Here is a 21,556-nt window from a genome sequence, read left to right on the forward strand (position 1 = left end):
AGACCATGGAAATTTTTATTTCAAGCTGTTGGAGATTTGTATTATAATTAAAAATTTTACTAGAAAAAAATCCAATATTTAAAAGTTCAAGCTTAAATATCATCAGACAACAACTATATCCATTAACAAACTATTGCACAATTCCTTTAATGAAAAATCCACTGAATTGCATTACAAATATAATTCTATTAATAAATATAACTTCACAAATATGCTCTAATTGTCCATCAGTTCTGTAGAAAAGAATGTATAACTACTGTGCTTGGAACCTTCAGCATCTCTTTTATTTTCAATAGTAGTATGTTACCATTTAAAATACAATTCAGTGGAAATTTAAGTTGCCAGTCAGACTCTGCTCTTCTAGAAGAGTTGATAAAGCATAAAAGAAACTTATGCTTGCTAAGGAGAGGTCTACAGCTCTCTTCTCCCTAGTGCTTACTACTGGTGATAGAAGTTCTTTTGGAAACACATTATTTCAAAATTGTGTAGCTTGTTTCCTCTACACTTCCTTCAAAATACTTTTCTAGCTCTTCTAAGTATACTTTTTAATTTTTTTCTTTTTTTTTTACTTATAAGACACCTGAGAACATTTTGAAATAATTGGATTCAAAAGTTGACTGTATGGGTATTTCCCTGGTGGTCCAGGGGTTAAGACTCCATGTTTCCACTGCAGGAGTCGCAGGTTCTATCCCTGGTCTGGGAACTAAGATCCACATGCCCTGTGGTGTGGCCAAAGGAAAAAAAAGTTGACTATATGAAAATATCTATTCTCAGGGCAGCTTCTACAGTTTTCTATCTATAAATGCTATGGTTTTTCATTAGATGATTGTAGGATTTAAGTACATTTACAAGCAATATTTAATATAAAATATATTAGAAGGTTTAGAGTGATATTTATTAAGAGAAAAGTAGATTATAGTTGTCTCCCAGAAAGGCAAAGAGCTTGAATTAATCTTCGAAAAAAACATAGATCTCAGATCAAATGAGAAGTTTTCTTTTAGTAAATAAGGTTAAAATGGCTTTTCTAACAGCACAATGTTCATGTGATAGATGAATGTATCATTTACTAAAAAAAGACATTTAAAAAGGGCTTATCCCAAAAGATTTATTTCTTTGATCTGGCTAATCAAATGAAGAAAAGAAGGAGTTTGTATATGTAGACCGCAGCCAAGAAACTTCTCAAAGGGCTGACTCAAACATCTAGTTTGACCATCATCACAAACCTTCAAAGTAGAGATATAATAACATTTGATAAATGAGAAATGAAGGCTAAGAGGACCTCTACTTTTATACTAGTTAGTTTGGAATTATCTACCTACTGAGGATGATCAGAAATGCTTGATAAAATGTAAAAAATATCCTGAGAGCTTACAAGATTGTGAAACATTCTTAGAATAAGATCCAAGAGAAAATGGAAATTCAGAGAAATAAAACTGAGAAGCATTTTTTCTAGGGGATTTTTTTAACTGAGTAAAGGAAAGTAAATGCCTGAGAAGTGTATCAGAGGTATCAACAGCCTTGTAGGGCTTGGATGAAAAAATGTACATTGGGTTCTTAAAAGCTACATCCCCAAATTATGGTTTAATTGGAAATAGTTCAGACTTAGTGGCTGTAAAGCAATTTCAAATCATTTCAAAACCTGGAGTTGAATGAATTGATTTAGATTGCTGTTGTCTCCAAGCACCTTTCAAAAGGAAAAATAAATCCTCTTTTCTACAAAAGAATTGCTACAAATAGGTTTTCAACTAAATGCCTGATTCACAATGCAAAAATAAGGTACACAGAAAGGAGAGAAAACCAGCAGAAAAATAAAATAAAATAACAAAGTCACCAAAAAACATTCCAGAAAAAAATTACCATGAAGACATGATTAACAAAGTTGACAAAATTTACACATATAGAATGACATACACCAAAATTGGTAAATAATCTTTTTCACATGAAGCACACACAAAACATTTATAAAAAAATGGCTATATACTGATTTTGTTGTAAGCCCCCAACACACCTCCAGGTTTGATAATTTATGAGGAGGACACACAGAACTCAGTATATGGTTGTACTCATGGCTATGATTTATTACAGCAATAGATACTGTTCTGGGCTTAAAATCATTCCTCTCCCACCCTTTCTCGAATTCATATATGGAAGTCCTAACCCCCAGTACTTCAGTATGGGAATGTATTTGGAGACAGAGCCTTTAAAAGGTGATTAAGTTAAAATGAGGCCATTAGAATGGGTCTTAATGCAATATGACTGGAGTCTTTATAAGTGGAGATTTGGGCACACAAATGCCAGGGGCACATGAACAGAGAAATAACCATGTGAAGAGGCAGAAAATGTGTGGCCATCTGCAAGGGAGAGAGGGAGAGAGGCCCCAGGAGGAACCAACCCTATCAACATGTCAATCCACAACTTCTAGAACTTCTAGAATTCTAGAACTTCTAGAATCCAGAACTTTGAGGAAGTAAATTTCTGTTGTTTAAGCCACCCTGTCTGTGGTATTTTGTTACACAGCTCTGGTAAACAAATACAGATATCAAGAAAATCAGCAAAGGGAAAAGCCACATGTAGTAAAGTATCAAGGAAATCAGGCATAAGCTTCCAAAAGTCCTCTCCCAGGAGACACAAAATTTCTCTAGCAGTGAGTTATGACAACATGTGTAAAACACTGTCACTAGTCTCATTAAAGACTCAGTGGCCAAGGGTTTTATTGGGAGTTGGTTATGCATGCACCCTCTGGCTATCGCGTATCAAAAATACAGACTCCAAGAAGGAAAGCAGGTGGTCAGCATAAAACATATTGTTGTACAAACAATTTAGGCACAGTGAACCACTCTTACCAGTTCTGGGGATGATTGGAACCCCCTTGAAACCTAAGTTAACAGACCCCAGCCCAGGGTCAGCCTTGCAAGCAGGATAGCAGTTTAGCAGTTTACTAAGGATAGCAGTTTCAGCCCTGTTATTTCAACTTTTTTCTGCACGGTCCACCTCTTGCCCTCTGGTCAAGGCATATTTACAACAAAATTATTATCAGGAGAACCCACCAAATTGCAGTGTTATCTCAGTGATAACCTTTAGGGGACATGAATTTATTCAGTTAAAACAAATCCCATTTACCATAAAAGTCTATCTTAGAAAACAAGTGCCTTCCTCCTTACCCTTTCTTACCTGGCCCACGGCATCAATTTAGGCACACCAGAATTCTGGTCTGTAAGTTCAAGTCAACCTGAATGCCTTCCACGGGTAAGGCAGTGTCTTGACAGGGCACATAAAAAGTATAATCCCAGAGGGCACATGCAGGACATTATAATATAATAAAGAATTTATCATTGTTAGGGACCCCCAAACAGGATCTACATTAATTAGGCAGTATAAGTTAATAGTGCCCTTGATGTGGCTTCCCACTCTGGGTCCTATTGCTCTAGGATTCTAATTCCCATCCACTTAACTCAGTTCATTTCTTGTTTTCAAATGAACAGCCTGAGACAGTCAATTCCAAATAGTTTTGCTTGTCCCTGACACCAGTTCATCCTCATCGCAAATGTGAATGGCATCTGGAGGTGTTCTGCGTGGAAAGTGCTGAGGCCACCCCCTGCTGTCTCAGAGACAAGTGTGATCATAGGCCCAGCAGTAAGATTGATTCAAAATGCTCACAGAAGCTTGGAAAGTCAACACTGGGGATTTTTCTCTTTGCTTCAGTAGGAGGAAAAAGCTTCCAGGAACAGTTTTGAAAAATAAAGATCATTAATCCCCTCTTCATTCCCCATGTCTGCCCAGGTACCGGGGTTTTGTTTTTTCTCTGTTAGTAAAAAGTAAGTGTATCTCATTCAGCAATCCTAACTTTATACTTTTTCAATTGTCCCTACTGTCACCCAAATCATTCATATAGAAGAGTTGTATGCAAGAGAGTCCAAGCTTTTTCTCCAGTTAAAAAAAGACAAAATAAAACAAAAACAAACAAATGAAAAAGCAAGTCTTGCATACAACTTAATCAGAAAGACACTTCATGTTTAGAAATTAGAACAAAATCCTGAGCTTTCAAAAATTTTTGAAATGAGTTTGTACACAAACACAATTCCTTTTTCTGGAAATAGCTGCATTTAGTAATAAAATTGCTTACTGAGTTGCAGCACCAGGAGAAAGTTGAGGGAAGTAGGCTCAAGCTAATGGTTTATGACTGCAAGCTATAACTAATCAGGAAAGTGAAACACAGGTCAACAGCAGTGAACATTTCGCAGTGGGTCAAGAGTCTCATCTGTCGGACATGGGTGGAGGGTTCACGATCCCCATGATGTGTCCTCTTCCCAACTTTCAGCCTTTGACAGAGATCACAAGTTAGGAATGCAATCAGTCTCAGAAATATAAAATTGGTCCAGAGCTCAAATAGTTCCATCCGAGAATAAGCCCTTTTCTGTGGGCATTTGTATGTGACACAGATGGTTCAGTCAGCGTCAAGGATATTTTCATCGTTTATGATCCCACAGAGGGAGATCCTAAACCTGCAGCAATCTTGGAATCTGAGTTCTGTTTATTAGAGAACTATGCCTGCCTCATTTTAACATAGAACATGCTGAGGCCAAAACAGCCTATAACAGGCAATATTAGGTTTTAGCTTGGAGTTAGATCCAGGTAATGAGTATCTGAATTCAGATTCTAAAAAAGTCAGTGGCTTTTCGTTAGCAGCAGCAAAGCCAAAATTCAATAGGACCAGACAGCTGTATTCCAACTCCAAGTGACAAGCAAAGATTTCCTGAGCTTTTTTTGTCTTGTAAGTCTGAGTGTCCAAACTGATCCACTCAAAAATATGCACATTAGGCTAGAAAAGTATCTGCCTCTAAGGGTCAGATATCTTATTTTATAAGAACTTATAAGCAATTAAAAACTGTTTTTAAGCATCAAAATTGTATCTCCATCTGGAGATTGACTCTCTGTTCATGTATCTCCCTTTATTCAGGGGCTCTAATAATAGGCAAAAATCAGAATCAGAAACATCAGTTACAAAGCCATATTTTTAAAATACTTCAAGAATCTCAATTCCAACCAACCAACCATGATAAAAAGCAAGGAATCTGTATCCTAAGAGCACATTTCTTTGCAGCTTTCCCTGATTGTGATGCTCTCTCTAGGATTTGTGAAATTACAAAAATTTACAAAAAATTTATTATATATGCAGATGCAATAATCACAAAGTACAAAGCCAATTAAAAATCTCTTTATATGCTCTTGTAAATTTATTATAACTTCTATCAGTAAATTCCACATTTACAGGTTTAAGTTCACAGTTTCTGGGGGAGCTCCAGCTGCAATGAACAGAGGGGGCAGGAGGTCTGCAGCAGTTGAAGAAGCAGTTAGGATGAAGAAATGGCAAGTGTATTTTTCCTTTTATCCCCCACCTGGTTTATCTAAAGCTTTGAACCAATTCTGGCAACTGATTTAATCTTTTTCTCCCACTTGGAGGAGAGAAAATATAAACTTTTAACATTTCTGGGCTATCTAAAGCTCACATTTGGGAACATTTGGTCTCTTTGTTTCTCCTTCCACTGGGAAGAGAGACAAAAACCAAAGACATTACTGGACCACATTCTTTTCTCCTCACTGTAGTTGGATTACGAAAAATAGCTAGAGAATCCAGCAAGCTGATTCTCCTGGAGTAGATAAATCATTTTTAAATTCCATATGTAACTTTTACCTTTTACAATAGACAGCAATTCAGCTGCTCTTTCATACCACGGTTAACTTATAGACACCCAACAAGTGGAGGTTTATCTTTCTCCACCCTTTGAACTTGCCTTTTCCCAAACAATGTTTTTGCCATATTTCAGTGGGTCACGGTCATGCTAGCACATCCCACTTCTAACACCAACTATGTCACGGGAGGACTCACAGGAATCAGTAGAGTCTTACTCATGACTATGATTTATTACAGCAAAAGGATACAAAGCAAAATTAACAAAGGGAAAATGTGAAGAAGTATAAAGTCAGGAGGAAACCAGGTTCATGCTTTTCTCAGTCCTCTCAGTTACATCAGGTACTATTACTCTTCATTTCTTTTTCTACAGTATTTAATTAATCCAAGCTTACTCCTTTTACTATAGACATTGTACCTTTTATGCTTGGGGTTGTTCATTTCTAGTTTTGTTTCTGTTTTCATGTCTGCGCATTTTTATTTTTATCTGTGTCCAAAACTCTATTGCACAAATCTGCTCATTTCTATACCTCTGGTGCTTAGAATAGTGCTCCACTTAATATATACCTAATAGATTAATAAATAGTTTACTGAAGAACAAGTTATGGCTGTCCTGTATGTTTTCCTTCAAGTGGGATCAGATATTTGAATATCTCCCTTGCCTGGAAACAGGCTATCTTCATAAGAAATTGAAGAAGAAATATCTTCTGGTCTCAGCATTATATCACCACCATTTTAAAGATGTTGTCTTTATGCTTACTTCATGATGATTACTACACATACCTGCACTACCAAGAGCCTGTTTGATCATAGGACTAAGCTTCCTGCACCTGGAGAAGGCTTTGTTCTTTAACAGTTTCATGCCCATTGTGGGTAACTCACTTATTTCTCTTGACTTCTTGGCATCTCCTGTTTTGTACTTGTATCACTGACTCCACAAACCTAAAAGAAAAACAAGAAAACATTTATTCTCAGAAATATTCAGAATATTGTTATATAATTTTTAAACTATACATCTGAGTATACACTAATGCAGCTATTCTTACAAAAAAAAAAAACTGGCCAAAGAAGTAGCTCTGTGAAGAGAGGCTTGGAAACAAGAAAGGCATTTCTGGGTTGTATAAGAAGTCATCACAGAGAAAGAGTAATTTTTATGTTTGTTTTCAAACAAAACGAGGTAAAATTTAGTATATAATATATCATTCCTCAACTCAAAGCCAAGGTTATGAAGAGGTGAGAATTCATGGGGTTATAGGTATTGCAGGAAAAGGAATTTTCCTTGCTTTTTCCTTTACATAGAACATACACTTTTTTTTACCCTTTGTACCCAAGGAGATTACCACACATATCTCTTGCCAACCTTGCTGTAGTGCTCTGAATAAACAGAGTACTCGGGCCTCCCTGGTGGTGCAGTGGTTGAGAGTCCGCCTGCCGATGCAGGGGATACGGGTTCGTGCCCCGGTCCGGGAGGATCCCATATGCCGCGGAGTGGCTGGGCCCGTGAGCCATGGCCGCTGGGCCTGCGCGTCCGGAGCCTGTGCTCCGCGACGGGAGAGGCCACAACAGTGAGAGGCCCGCATACCGCAAAAAAAAATAAATAAATAAATAAAAAAAAAACAGAGTACTCTCTTTTCTCTGTATGCCTGGGAATTTCTTTGGGCTTTGTAGCCATTATCTTGCTACTGGTCAAGGGGTGGCCCCTTCACATAAAATTCTTGCCTTAAACTCTTCTTTCATTTTAGTTTTTCTCTTAGAACTTAATCCTTCTAAGCATCAAGAAGATTAGAGATTGCTACTCTTACTTTTTTTTTTTTCCTAGTAGGGAGGAAAAGGAACTAACATTGATGTCTTTTGTCGAAGACTCATCTCAGGATGATTCTTCAGTAGTTCTCCTACATGTTACCTCCTGTCAAATCTGCTCTGAATAACCTCATATCCACACACACCCAACTTATCTTACCAGTGAGTTTGGAAAAACAACTAAAACTATGTATACAAAACTTCACAAACTTCAAAGATTAATTGAATTAAATGATTGATTTTTGTATATGTGATTGTAGTATCTGAATACTGTTGATAAGTTTTTTAAAGCAAAAATGTTCTCACAAAAACATTAGAAAATATAGAAGGTTGTCATTATTCAGGAAAAAAAAACTACAAGTAATTTATTTAAAACAAAATTTAGTGCATAAAGGAACCAACTGAAAATGACATCAAGAATTTATTCCATTTCCAGAGGAAGCAAAAAACATTTTGTGTTAATATAGAAATACTTGTTGCATAGTCCCACCAAAACCCCCAAATCTAGAGGGGTAAAGAAAGCATGGCAAGTCCATAGGATCTATTACTGACTGAACTGTATCCCCTTGATATTCATATGCTGAAGCTTTCACCCCCAATGTGATTATATTTGGAGATGGGGCCTTTAAGGGGTTAATTAAGATTAAATGAGGTCATATGAGTGGGAGTATAATCTGATAAGACTTGTGTTCTTATAAAAAGAGGAAAATACACCAGAGATGTATGGGCACAGAAAAAAGGCCACGTGAAGACACAGCAAGAAGGTGGCTGTCTGTAAGCCAAGGAAAGAAGCTTCAGTAGAAATCAATCCTACTGGCACCTTGATCTTGAACTTCCAGCCCCAGAATTGTGAGAAAATAATTTTGGTTATTTAAACGATTCTGTCTGTGGTACTTTCTTCTAGCAGCCCTAGCAAACTAATACAGGGTCCATAGGAACTACCTCACTTAGATTTATCTTCAAATTCATGATTCAACTGATTTTAATTTTAAAGCAAGTGCTTTCAGAGGTTTCTTTCTGTCCAAGTCTGTCTTCTTTATATGGAACATATTAAAATCAACAATTAGTTCAGCAGCTTCACCAGAAATAGAGAATGCTCAGTCATGTCAATGAAACTCTCTCCACATTTCTCAGATGTTAGCTCTCTTAAGAAGTAATATAGGGCTTCCCTGGTGACACAGTGGTTGAGAGTCCCTCTTCTGATGCAGGGGACACGGGTTCGTGCCCCGGTCTGGGAAGATCCCACATGTCGTGGAGTGGCTGGGCCCGTGAGCCATGGCCGCTGAGCCTGCGCGTCCGGAGCCTGTGCTCCGCAACGGGAGAGGCCACAACAGTGAGAGGCCCGAGTACTGCAAAAAAAAAAAAAAGAAGTAATATAGTTTAAATTCATTGATCCTTCATTATAAACCCTGGCTTAGTATGAAGAACAGGCTGATAGGTAAAAGCTACTAAGACATTTTGTGGGGCAAAGCAGATATCATGAGTACTTGATTTTTGAGTTTATAAGGATAAATAAATAATAGAAGATATCAAGAAATATATTTGGAAATTGAAACTGCATAATCTATAATCTTGCACATTCTTATGTATGCATAAGAATAAATAGACAAATAAATGGAATGAAAAATCAGAAAAAGTTATTTAAATTCATCCAAGAATAAATAAATTTGAGTAGAAAAAAATTTTAAGGGTATATGCTTTCATACTCAGAACACTTTTCCTGGAGATCACATCCAACCTGTCAGCTTTAAAAAATATATCTCTATGCTCACAATGTTCAAATCTCTATATCAAGCCTAGACTAGCCTTTTCAAACCCCACTGTTTTCCTCAGTAAATTATTTTACAAAAATTATGAGCTAATATTTAAAAAAAAGATCTTTATCTTACATGGCACATAAAAATAATGTTAGATGTATAAAAGAGTTGAACATAAGAAATAAAATGGGAAAAATAGGAAAAATAAGGAAACTAAGCTGTGGAGATAAATCACATGTGTTATGAATTACAGGTGAATTCGTCACCTTGGTAATGTGGACACAGGTGATTTTTTACTTACTGCTCTCAGAAGTTTGATAGTCTCTCACTTTAGCATTAGTGATTAGGTAAAAGCTAATAGTGGAAGGGCCATGGAAATATAAGATAAAAAATATAATTAAAAATGAAAGAAGCTCTTTGAGGAAGATGTCGTCGTCGCTGCAGAGGAGCCTTGGGTCACACGCATCTGCTCCTGACTCACCGCTCTTCACTTTTGCTGAGGAAAAAGTCGGTCAGGAAGACGTGCAACAGCCATGGCTTTTAAAGAGAGCCGAACAAGTCTCTTTTTGAATTATGTTTTTCTCAGGTATGTGCCCAGCGGTGGGATTGCTGGGTTATATAGTAGTTCTATTTTTAGTTTTTTAAGGAACCTCCATACTGTTCTCCATAGTGGCTGTATCAATTTACATTCCCACCAACAGTGCAAGAGGGTTCCCTTTTCTCCACACCCTCTCCAGCATTTATTGTTTGTAGAGGTTTTTTTTTTTTTTTTTAACATCTTTATTGGGTAAAATTGCTTTACAATGGTGTGATAGTTTCTGCTGTATAACAAAGTGAATCAGCTATACATATACATATATCCCTATATCTCTTCCCTCTTGCATCTCCCTCCCACCCTCCATATCCCACCCCTCTAGGTGATCACAAAGCAACGAGCTGATCTCCCTGTGCTATGTGGCTGCTTCCCCCTAGCTATCTATTTTACATTTGGTAGTGTATATATGTCCATGCCACTCTCTCACTTTGTCCCAGCTTACACTTCCCCCTGCCCGTGTCCTCAAGCCCTTTCTCTAGTAGGTCTGCATCTTTATTCCCTTCTTGCCCCAGGTTCTTCTGACCTTTTTTTTCCTTTTTTTTTTTAAGATTCCATATATACGTGCCAGCATACAGTATTTGTTTTTCTCTTTCTGACTTACTTCACTCTGTATGACAGTCTCTAGGTCCATCCACCTCACTACAGATAATTCAGTTTTGTTCCTTTTTATGGCTGAGTAAAATTCCATTGTATATATGTGCCATATCTTCTTTATCCATTCATCTGTTGATGGACACTTCGGTTGCTTCCATGTCCTGGCTATTGTAAATAGAGCTGCAATGAATATTTTGCCACATGACACTTTTTGAATTATGGTTTTCTCACGGTATATGCCCAGTAGTGGGATTGCTGGGTCATATGGTCGTTCTATTTTTAATTTTTTAAGGAAAGTCAATACTGTTCTCCATAGTGGCTGTATCAGTTTACATTCCCACCAACAGTGCAAGAGGGTTCCCTTTTCTCCGCACCCTCTCCAGCATTTATTGTTTGTAGATTTTTTTTTTTTTTTTTTTTTTTTTTTTGCAGTACGCGGGCCTCTCACTGTTGTGGCCACTCCCGCTGCAGAGCACAGGCTCCGGACGCGCAGGCCCAGCGGCCATGGCTCACGGGCCCAGCCGCTCCGCGGCATGTGGGATCTTCCCAGACCGGGGCACGAACCCGTATCCCCTGCATCGGCAGGCGGACTCTCAACCACTGCGCCACCAGGGAAGCCTGTAGATTTTTTGATGATGGCCATTCTGACTGGTGTGAGGTGATAACTCATTGTAGTTTTGATTTGCATTTCTCTAATGATTAGTGATGTTGAGCATCTTTTCATGTGCCTCTTGGCCATCTGTAAGTCATCTTTGGAGAAATTTCTATTTAGGTCTTCTGCACATTTTTATTATTTTATTTATTTTATTTATTTTTATTTTTATTTTTTTTATTAGTTTCTGCTTTATAACAAAGTGAATCAGTCATACATATATATCTGTTCCCACATGCCTTCCCTCATGCATCTCCCTCCCTCCCACCCTCCCCATCCCACCCCTCCAGGCGGTCACAAAGCACCGAGCTGATCTCCCTGTGCTCTGCGGCTGCTTCCCACTATCTATCTACCTTACGTTTGGTACTGTATATATGTCCATGCCTTTCTTTCGCTTTGTCACAGCTTACCCTTCCCCTCCCCATATCCTCAAGTCCATTCTCAAGTAGGTCTGTGTCTTTATTCCCGTTTTACCCCTAGGTTCTTCCTGACATTTTTTTTTTAATTCCATATATATGTGTTAGCATACGGTATTTGTCTTTCTCTTTCTGACTTACTTCACTCTGTATGACAGACTCTAGGTCTATCCACCTCATTACAAATAGCTCAGTTTCGTTTCTTTTTATGGCTGAGTAATATTCCATTGTATATATGTGCCACATCTTCTTTATCCATTCATCCGATGATGGACACTTAGGTTGTTTCCAGCTCCGGGCTATTGTGAATAGAGCTGCAATGAACATTTTGGTACATGTCTCTTTTTGAATTATGGTTTTCTCAGGGTATATGCCTAGTAGTGGGATTGCTGGGTCATATGGTAGTTCTATTTGTAGTTTTTTAAGGAACCTCCATACTGTTCTCCATAGTGGCTGTACCAATTCACATTCCCACCAGCAGTGCAAGAGTGTTCCCTTTTCTCCACACCCTCTCCAGCATTTATTGTTTCTAGATTTCTTTTTTTTTTAAATTTTTTATTAGTTTCTGCTTTATAACAAAGTGAATCAGTCATACATATATATCTGTTCCCATATCCCTTCCCTCATGCATCTCCCTCCCTCCCACCCTCCCCATCCCACACCTCCAGGTGGTCACAAAGCACTGAGCTGATCTCCCTGTGTTCTGCGGCTGCTTCCCACTATCTATCTACCTTACGTTTCGTAGTGTATATATGTCCATGCCTCTCTTTCGCTTTGTCCCAGCTTACCCTTCCCCTTCCCCATATCCTCTAGTCCATTCTCAAGTAGGTCTGTGTCTTTATTCCCGTTTTACCCCTAGGTTCTTCCTGACATATTTTTTTTTTAATTCCATATATATGAGTTAGCATACGGTATTTGTCTTTCTCTTTCTGACTTACTTCACTCTGTATGACAGACTCTAGGTCTATCCACCTCATTACAAATAGCTCAGTTTCGTTTCTTTTTACGGCTGAGTAATATTCCATTGTATATATGTGCCACATCTTCTTTACCCATTCATCCGATGATGGACACTTAGGTTGTTTCCAGCTCCGGGCTATTGTGAATAGAGCTGCAATGAACATTTTGGTACATGTCTCTTTTTGAATTATGGTTTTCTCAGGGTATATGCCTAGTAGTGGGATTGCTGGGTCATATGGTAGTTCTATTTGTAGTTTTTTAAGGAACCTCCATACTGTTCTCCATAGTGGCTGTACCAATTCACATTCCCACCAGCAGTGCAAGAGTGTTCCCTTTTCTCCACACCCTCTCCAGCATTTATTGTTTCTAGATTTCTTGATGATGGCCATTCTGACTGGTGTGAGATGATATCTCATTGTAGTTTTGATTTGCATTTCTCTAATGATTAATGATGTTGAGCATTCTTTCATGTGTTTGTTGGCAGTCTGTATATCTTCTTTGGAGAAATGCCTATTTAAGTCTTCTGCCCATTTTTGGATTGGGTTGTTTGTTTTTTTGCTATTGAGCTGCATGAGCTGTTTATAAATTTTGGAGATTAATCCTTTGTCAGTTGCTTCATTTGCAAATATTTTCTCCCATTCTGAGGGTTGTCTTTTGGTCTTGTTTATGGTTTCCTTTGCTGTGCAAAAGCTTTGAAGTTTCATTAGGTCCCATTTGTTTATCTTTGTTTTTAGTTCCATTTCTCTAGGAGGTGGGTCCAAAAGGATCTTGCTGTGATTTATGTCATAGAGTGTTCTACCTATGTTTTCCTCTAAGAGTTTGATAGTGTCTGGCCTTACATTTAGGTCTTTAATCCATTTTGAGCTTATTTTTGTGTATGGTGTTAGGGAATGATCTAGTCTCAAACTTTTACATGTCCCTGTCCAGTTTTCCCAGCACCACTTATTAAAGAGGCTGTCCTTTCTCCACTGTACATTCCTGCCTCCTTTATCAAAGATAAGTTGGCCATATGTGCGTGGGTTTATCTCTGGGCTTTCTATCCTGATCCACTGATCTATCTTTCTGTTTTTATGCCAGTACCATACAGTCTTAATTACTGTAGCTTTGTAGTATAGTCTGAAGTCAGGGAGCCTGATTCCTCCAGCTCCGTTTTTCGTTCTCAAGATTGCTTTGGCTATTCGGGGTCTTTTGTTTTTCCAAACAAATTTTGAAATTTTTTGTTCTAGTTCTGTGAAAAATGCCAGTGGTAGTTTGATAGGGATTGCATTGAATCTGTAGATTGCTTTGGGTAGTACAGTCATTTTCACAATATTGATTCTTCCAATCCAGGAGCATGGTATATCTCTCCATCTATTTGTATCATCTTTAATTTCTTTCATCAGTGTCTTATAATTTTCTGCATACAGGTCTTTTGTCTCCTTAGGTAGGTTTATTCCTAGATATTTTATTCTTTTCGTTGCAATGGTAAATGGGAGTGTTTTCTTGATTTCATTTTCAGATATTTCATCATTAGTGTACAGGAATGCCAGAGATTTCTGTACATTGATTTTGTATCCTGCTACTTTACCAAATTCATTGATTAGCTCTAGTAGTTTTCTGGTAGCATCTTTAGGATTCTCTATGTATAGTATCATGTCATCTGCAAACAGTGACAGCTTTACTTCTTCTTTTCCAATATGGATTCCTTTTATTTCCTTTTCTTCTCTGATTGCTGTGGCTAAAACTTCCAAAACTAGGTTGAATAAGAGTGGTGAGAGTGGGCAACCTTGTCTTGTTCCTGATCTTAGTGGAAATGGTTTCAGTTTTTCACCATTGAGGACAATGTTGGCTGTGGGTTTGTCATATATGGCCTTTATTATGTTGAGGAAAGTTCCCTCTATGCCTACTTTCTGCAGGGGTTTTATCATAAATGGGTGTTGAATTTTGTCGAAAGCTTTCTCTGCATCTATTGAGATGATCATATGGTTTTTCTCCTTCAACTTGTTAATATGGTGTATCACATTGATTGATTTGCGTATATTGAAGAATCCTTGCATTCCTGGAATAAACCCCACTTGATCATGGTGTATGATCCTTTTAAAGTGCTGTTGGATTCTGTTTGCTAGTATTTTGTTGAGGATTTTTGCATCTATGTTCATCAGTGATATTGGCCTGTAGTTTTCTTTCTTTGTGACATCCTTGCCTGGTTTTGGTATCAAGGTGATGGTGGCCTCATAGAATGAGTTTGGGAGTGTTCCTTCCTCTGAAATTGTTTGGAAGAGTTTGAGAAGGACGGGTGTTAGCTCTTCTCTAAATGTTTGATAGAATTCGCCTGTGAAGCCATCTGGTCCTGGGCTTTTGTTTGATGGAAGATTTTTAATCACAGTTTCAATTTCAGTGCTTGTGATTGGTCTATTCATATTTTCTATTTCTTCCTGAGTCAGTCTTGGCAGGTTGTGCATTTCTAAGAATTTGTCCATTTCTTCCAGGTTGTCCATTTTATTGGCATAGAGTTGCTTATAGTAATCTCTCATGATCTTTTGTATTTCTGCAGTGTCAGTTGTTACTTCTCCTTTTTCATTTCTAATTCTACTGATTTGAGTCTTCTCCCTTCTTTTCTTGATGAGTCTGGCTAATGGTTTGTCAATTTTGTTTATCTTCTCAAAGAACCAGCTTTTAGTTTGGTTGATCTTTGCTATCGTTTCCTTCATTTCTTTTTCATTTATTTCTGATCTGATCTTTAAGATTTCTTTCCTTCTGCTAACTTTGGGGGTTTTTTGTTCTTCTTTCTCTAATGGCTTTAGGTGCAGGGTCAGTTTGTTTACTCGAAATGTTTCCTGTTTCTTAAGGTGGGATTGTGTTGCTATAAACTTCCCCCTTAGAACTGCTTTTGCTGCGTCCCATGGGTTTTGGGTCGTCGTGTCTCCATTGTCATTTGTTTCTAGGTATTTTTTAATTTCCTCTTTGATTTCTTCAGTGATCACTTCGTTATTGAGTAGTGTATTGTTTAGCCTCCATGTGTTTGTATTTTCTACAGATCTTTTCCTGTAATTGATGTCTAGTCTCATAGCATTGTGGTCGGAAAAGATACTTGATACAATTTCAATTTTCTTAAATTTACCAAGGCTTGATTTGTGACCCAAGATATGATCTATCCTGGAGAATGTTCCATGAGCACTTGAGAAAAATGTGTATTCTGTTGTTTTTGGATGGAATGTCCTATAAATATCAATTAAGTCCATCTTGTTTAATGTATCAGTTAAAGCTTGTGTTTCCTTATTTATTTTCATTTTGGATGATCTGTCCATTGGTGAAAGTGGGGTGTTAAAGTCCCCTACTATGACTGTGTTACTGTCGATTTCCCCTTTTATGGCTGTTAGTATTTGCCTTATGTAGTGAGGTGCTCCTATGTTGGGTGTACAAATATTTATAATTGTTTTGTCTTCTTCTTGGATCGATCCCTTGATCATTATGTAGTGTCCTTCTTTGTCTCTTCTAATAGTCTTTATTTTAAAGTCTATTTTGTCTGATATAATAATTGCTACTCCAGCTTTCTTTTGATTTCCATTTGCATGGAATATCTTTTTCCATCCCCTTACTTTCAATCTGTATGTGTCTCTAGGTCTGAAGTGGGTCTCTTGTAGACAGCATATATATGGGTCTTGTGTTTGTATCCATTGAGCCAATCTGTGTCTTTTGGTGGGAGCATTTAGTCCATTTACATTTAAGGTAATTATTGATATGTATGTTCCTATTCCCATTTCCTTAATTGTTTTGGGTTCGTTGTTGTAGGTATTTTCCTTCTGTTGTGTTTCTTGCCTAGAGAAGTTCCTTTAGCATTTGTTGTAAAGCTCGTTTGGTGGTGCTGAACTCTCTCAGCTTTTGCTTGTTTGTAAACATTTTAATTTCTCCATCAAATCTGAATGAGATCCTTGCTGGGTAGAGTAATCTTGGTTGCAGGTTTTTCTCCTCCATCACTTTAATTATGTCCTGCCACTGCCTTCTGGCTTGTAGAGTTTCTGCTGAGAGATCAGCTGTTAACCTGATGGGGATTCCCTTGTGTGTTATTTGTTGTTTTTCCCTTGCTGCTTTTAATATGATTTCTTTGTGTTTAATTTTTGACAGTTTGATTAATATGTGTCTTGGCGTATTTCTCCTTGGATTTATTCTGTATGGGACTCTCTGTGCCTCCTGGACTTGATTAACTATTTCCTTTCCCATATTAGGGAAGTTTTCAACTATAATCTCTTCAAATATTTTCTCAGTCCCTTTCTTTTTCTCTTCTTCTTCTGGAACCCCTATAATTCGAATGTTGGTGCGTTTAATGTTGTCCCAGAGGTCTCTGAGACTGTCCTCTGTTCTTTTCATTCTTTTTTCTTTATTTTGCTCTGCATTAGTTATTTCCACTATTTTATCTTCCACCTCACTTATCCGTTCTTCTGCCTCAGTTATTCTGCTATTGATCCCATCTAGAGTGTTTTTCGTTTCATTTATTGTGTTTTTAATCGATGCTTGATTCATCTTTAGTTCTTCTAGGTCCTTGTTAACTGTTTCTTGCGTATTGTCTATTCTATTTCCAAGATTTTGGATCTTGGAAATGGAATCTTGGATCATCTTTACTATCATTATTCTGAATTCTTTTTCAGGTAGACTGCCTCTTACCTCTTCATTTGTTAGGTCTGGTAGGTTTTTATCTTGCTCCTTCACCTGCTGTGTGTTTTTGTGTCTTCTCATTTTGCTTATGTTACTGTGGTTGGGGTCTCCTTTTTGCAGGCTGCAGATTCGTAGTTCCCATTGTTTTTGGTGTCCGTCCCCCGTGGCTAAGGTTGTTTCAGTAGGTTTTGTAGGCTTCCTGGTGGGGGGGACTAATGCCTGTGTTCTGGTGGTTGAGGCTCGATCTTTTCTTTCTGGTGGACAGGTCCACGTCTGGTGGTGTGTTTTGGGGTGCCTGTGGCCTTATTATGATTTTAGGCCACCTCTCTGGTAATGGGTGGGGTTGTGTTCCTGCCTTGCTAGTTGCTTGCTATAGGGTGACCAGCACTGTAGCTTGCTGGTCGTTGACTGAAGCTGGGTGCTGGTGTTGAGATGGAGATCTCTGGGAGATTTTCGCTGCTTGATATTATGTGGAGCTGGGAGGTCTCTTGTGGACCCGTGTCCTGAAGTTGGCTCTCCCACTTCAGAGGCACAGCACTGACTCCTGGCTGCAGCACCAAGAGCCTTTCATCCACCCGGCTCAGAATAACAGGGAGAAAAAGTAGAAAGAAAGAATTAGTAGAAGAAAGAAAGATAGAGGGAAAGAAAGGAAGAAGGGAAGAAAGGAAGGAAGGAAGGAAGAAAGAAAGAAAGGAGGGAGGGAGCGAGGAAGGATGGAAAGAAAGAAGGAAAGAAAGGAGGGAGGGAGGGAGGAATGAAAGCAAAAGGAAGAGTGAATGGAAGAAGGGAGGGAGGGAGGGAGGAATGAAAGAAAGAAAAAGACAGGAGGGAGGGAGGGAGGAAGGAAAGAAAAAGAAAGTGGAAAGAAGAAGGGTGGGAGGGAGGGAGGGAGGAAAGAAAAAGAAAGAAGGAAAGGAGGAGCGGAGGGATGGAGGGAGGAAGGGAAGGTAGGAAAAAAAGAAAGAGCAGGTAAAGTAAAATAGAATAAAGTATGAAATATAGTAGCGTTATTAAAATTAAAAAATAATTATTGAGAAAAACACGGACCAATAGAACCCTGGGACATATGGTGGAAGCAAAGCTATACAGAGAGAATCTTACACAGAAGATTACACATACACATTCACAAAAAGAGAGCAGGGGGAGAAATCAAAAATCTTGCTCTCCAAGTCCACCTCCTGGATTTGGGATAATTCGTTGTTAAAAGAGGAAAAAGGGGGGAAAGTCTTAAATCTTGTCCTCAAAGTCCACTTCCTCAATTTGGTATGATTCGCTGTCCATTCATGCACTCCACAGACGCAGGGCACAAATGGACCGTGGAGCTTTAATCCGCTGCCTCCGAGGCTGCACAGAGAGATTTCCCTGTCTCTGCTCTCACAACTCCCGGGTCTCAGCCTTGGACCTGGCCCCGCCTCTGCGCGTAGGTCGCCTGAGGGCGTCCGTTCTTCGCTCCGACAGGACGGGTTTAAAGGAGCCGCTGATTCGGGGGCTCTGGCTCACTCAGGCAGAGGGGAGGGAGGGGCGTGCAGTGTGGGGCGGGCCTGCGGCGGCAGAGGCCGGCGTGACGTTGCAGCAGCCCGTGGCGCTCCGTGCGCCCTCCCGGGAAAGCCGTCCCCGGGTCCCGGGACCCCGGCAGTGGCGGGGTGCACAGGCTCCCCGGAAGGCGGGGCGGACAGTGACCCGCGCTCGCACACAGGCCCTGCGGCAGCGGCCGGCGGTGGCGGCCGGCGGCGACGGCGGCAGCAGCAGCAGCCCCAGCGTCCCACGCCCGTCTCCAAGGTCCGCGCCTTACCCGTGGCTCGCGCCTGTCTCCGGCGCCTCCCCAAGCAGCCTTCTTAATGCCCTCTCCTCACGCACCAGGCAACAAAAGGGAAAAAATGTCTCTTGCCTCTCCGGTAGCTCCAGACCCTTTCCCCGGACTCCCTCCGGGCTAGCCGTGGTGCATTAACCCCTTCAGGCTCTCTTCCTGCCGCCAGCCCCAGTCCTCTCCCTGCGCTCCGACTGAAAGCCGATACCCGAGCCTCAGCTCCCAGCCCCGCCCACCCCGGCGGCCGAGCAGACAAGCCTCTCGGGCTGGTGTGTGCCTGAGGGCACCGATCCTCTGTGCCAGAATCTCTCCGCTTTGCCCTCTGCACCCCTGTTGCTGTGCTCTCCTCCGCTACTCCAAAGCTTTCCCCCTCCGCCACCTGCAGTCTCCGCCCGCGAAGGGGCTTGTAGTGTGTAGAAACCTTTCCTCCTTCACGGCTCCCTCCCACTGGTGCAGGTCCCGTCCATATCCTATTGTCTGTGTTTATTCTTTTTTTTTCTTTTGACCTACCCAGGTATGTGGGGAGTTTCTTGCCTTTTGGGGGGTCTGAGGTCTTCTGTCAGTGTTCAGTAGGTGTTCTGTTGGAGTTGTTCCACGTGTAGATGAATTTCTGATGTATCTGTGGGGAGGAAGGTGATCTCCGCGTCTTACTCTTCCGCCATCTTCCTCCGGCTCCCCTGCTCATTTTTAAATCAGATTCATTGCAGCACTATTTACAATAGCCAGGACATGGAAGCAACCTAAATGTCCATCGACAGATGAATGGATAAAGAAGGTGTGGTACATATATACAATGGAATATTACTCAGCCATGAAAAGAAATAAAGTTGAGTTATTTGTAGTGAGGTGGATGGACCTAGAGTCTGTCATACAGACTGAAGTAAGTCAGAAAGAGAAAAACAAATACCATATGTTAATGCATATATATGGAATCTAAAAAAAAATGGTACTGATGAACCTAATGGCCGGACAGGAGTAAAGATGTAGACATAGACAATGGGCTTGCAGACACAGTGGGGAAGCTGGGACGAAATGAGTATAGTAGTGAAATATACACTACCAAATGTAAAATAGATCGCTAGTGGGAAGCAGCCGCATAGCACAGGGAGATCAGCTCGGTGTTTTTCGACAACCTAGTGGGGTGGGATTGGGGGGTGGGAGGGAAGCTCAAGAGGGAAGCAATTATACTCCAAAAAAATAAAATAAAGTTATACTCCAAAATAATAAAATAAAACAAAAAATAAAGATAGCAGAAAGAATCCCGTGGAGACACAGGTGGCGATTCACCAGATTAGAATCACCCTCACCAGCTGCAACATGAAGTCTTTGGGGAGGGTATGTGCTGGTCTGATCATTGGTGCGAAGGAAAAGAATCTCAAAGTGAAAGGACTGGTTCATATCCCTACCAAAACTCTGAGAATAACTACAAGGAAACTACAAGGAAAACTCCTTGTGGTGAAGGTTCTAAGACCTGGGATCATTTTCAGATGAAGATCCACAAGCGACGCATTGACCTGCACATCCTTCTGAGATCGTCAAGCAGATCACTTCCATCAGTATTGAGCCAGGAATCGAGGTTGAAGTCACCATTGCAGATGCTTAAATCAACATTTTTTTTTTTTTTAGTTATTTTCACATTGTATTTTAATTATCAGTTTATCAGTCTCCCATCAGATTGGGGATTCCTTCAAGGAGAGACTATCTTGTTCACTTTGTCTTGACATAGGTACCAAATTATTTGACAAATGAGTAACAAACACTTCAAATGGCATGCATTTATCCATAATTATTGAGTATTAACCTACAAATATTCTATAATCCGATTTTAAATCCTCAAATTTATACCAAGGCTTTCATTTAGTTTATGCTAATTTTTAAAATGTGTAGCTTTGAGGCATTTTATTATAAAAAGCTGGTACTCATACATAAATGAATTGGAAATTAAAATTCATCATACATTTACTTCATTTTTTAGCTTGACCTTCTAGTAAATCTTTAGCTTCATTGATTTTGGCTGCTATATAAGGAGATCCTCCCTTGTCTGGGTGATTTAAAAGCATAATTCGTCGATGAGCATCTCTTATTTTTCCCTTATTGGCAGTAGGGCTTACACCTAGTATTAATGCTGCTTCCCGTTTTGTCATTTTGGGTTCAAACCCACCTCTGTAATAGCCACCACTGAAGGCAGATTTTGGTAGACTTTGAAAAACTTGTTTTACTTGAGGCTCCATATGCTTCATGGCTTGCAAAGCGTAACGGCCTGCAAATCCTGCAGCAGCAATGGTCAGTCCAACTGCTACCACTGTACTGGCCATGGTTCCCACTCGGCCCCTCTGCTTCCACCGGGAGCGCGGTACATCCCTCCCCACCAACTCTACGCCTCTACATTGAAGCGCCGCGGCCACAACCAGCACGTACAAACCGCTAAATCAACATTTTTAATAAATTGATAATCAGTTGTTAATTTTTGTTGACTTTTATTCATAATACTGACAGGTCTTAGGAATAGAGTTGTGCTATGGAATTCATTCCACCTTCTAAGCAGAATAATTAAAATTAGATGGATAGGGCTTCCCTGGTGGCGCAGTAGTTGAGAGTCCACCTGCTGATGCAGGGGACACGGGTTCGTGCCCCAGTCTGGGAGGATCCCACAT

At 39.8% G+C, this 21,556-nt stretch overlaps 1 protein-coding gene and 1 pseudogene across 2 annotated transcripts; one reads left to right on the forward strand and one right to left on the reverse strand.

The window, feature by feature from the left end:
- Nucleotides 1-9,672: 9,672 nt before the first annotated feature.
- LOC307057549 (small ribosomal subunit protein uS10-like) lies at nucleotides 9,673-20,505 on the forward strand (annotated as a pseudogene). Its single transcript has 2 exons — nucleotides 9,673-9,757; nucleotides 20,149-20,505. The product of its transcript is annotated as a small ribosomal subunit protein uS10-like (transcript).
- A 286-nt stretch (nucleotides 20,506-20,791) lies between these two features.
- LOC307057608 (mitochondrial import inner membrane translocase subunit TIM14) lies at nucleotides 20,792-21,257 on the reverse strand. The gene has a single exon (XM_079710784.1). It carries the CDS (start codon nucleotides 21,215-21,217, stop codon nucleotides 20,867-20,869), a length of 351 nt encoding a protein of 116 aa, XP_079566910.1. The 5' UTR covers nucleotides 21,218-21,257; the 3' UTR covers nucleotides 20,792-20,866.
- Between the last annotated feature and the right edge of the window lie 299 nt (nucleotides 21,258-21,556).

The sequence above is a fragment of the Hyperoodon ampullatus genome (genome assembly GCF_949752795.1).
Source record: "Hyperoodon ampullatus genome assembly, chromosome: 8".
NCBI lineage: Eukaryota > Metazoa > Chordata > Mammalia > Artiodactyla > Ziphiidae > Hyperoodon > Hyperoodon ampullatus.

Coding starts and splice junctions, on each gene's coding strand:
- LOC307057608 (XM_079710784.1), bottom strand. CDS start 21,217: ATGGCCAGTACAGTGGTAGCAGTTGGACTGACCATTGCTGCTGCAGGA.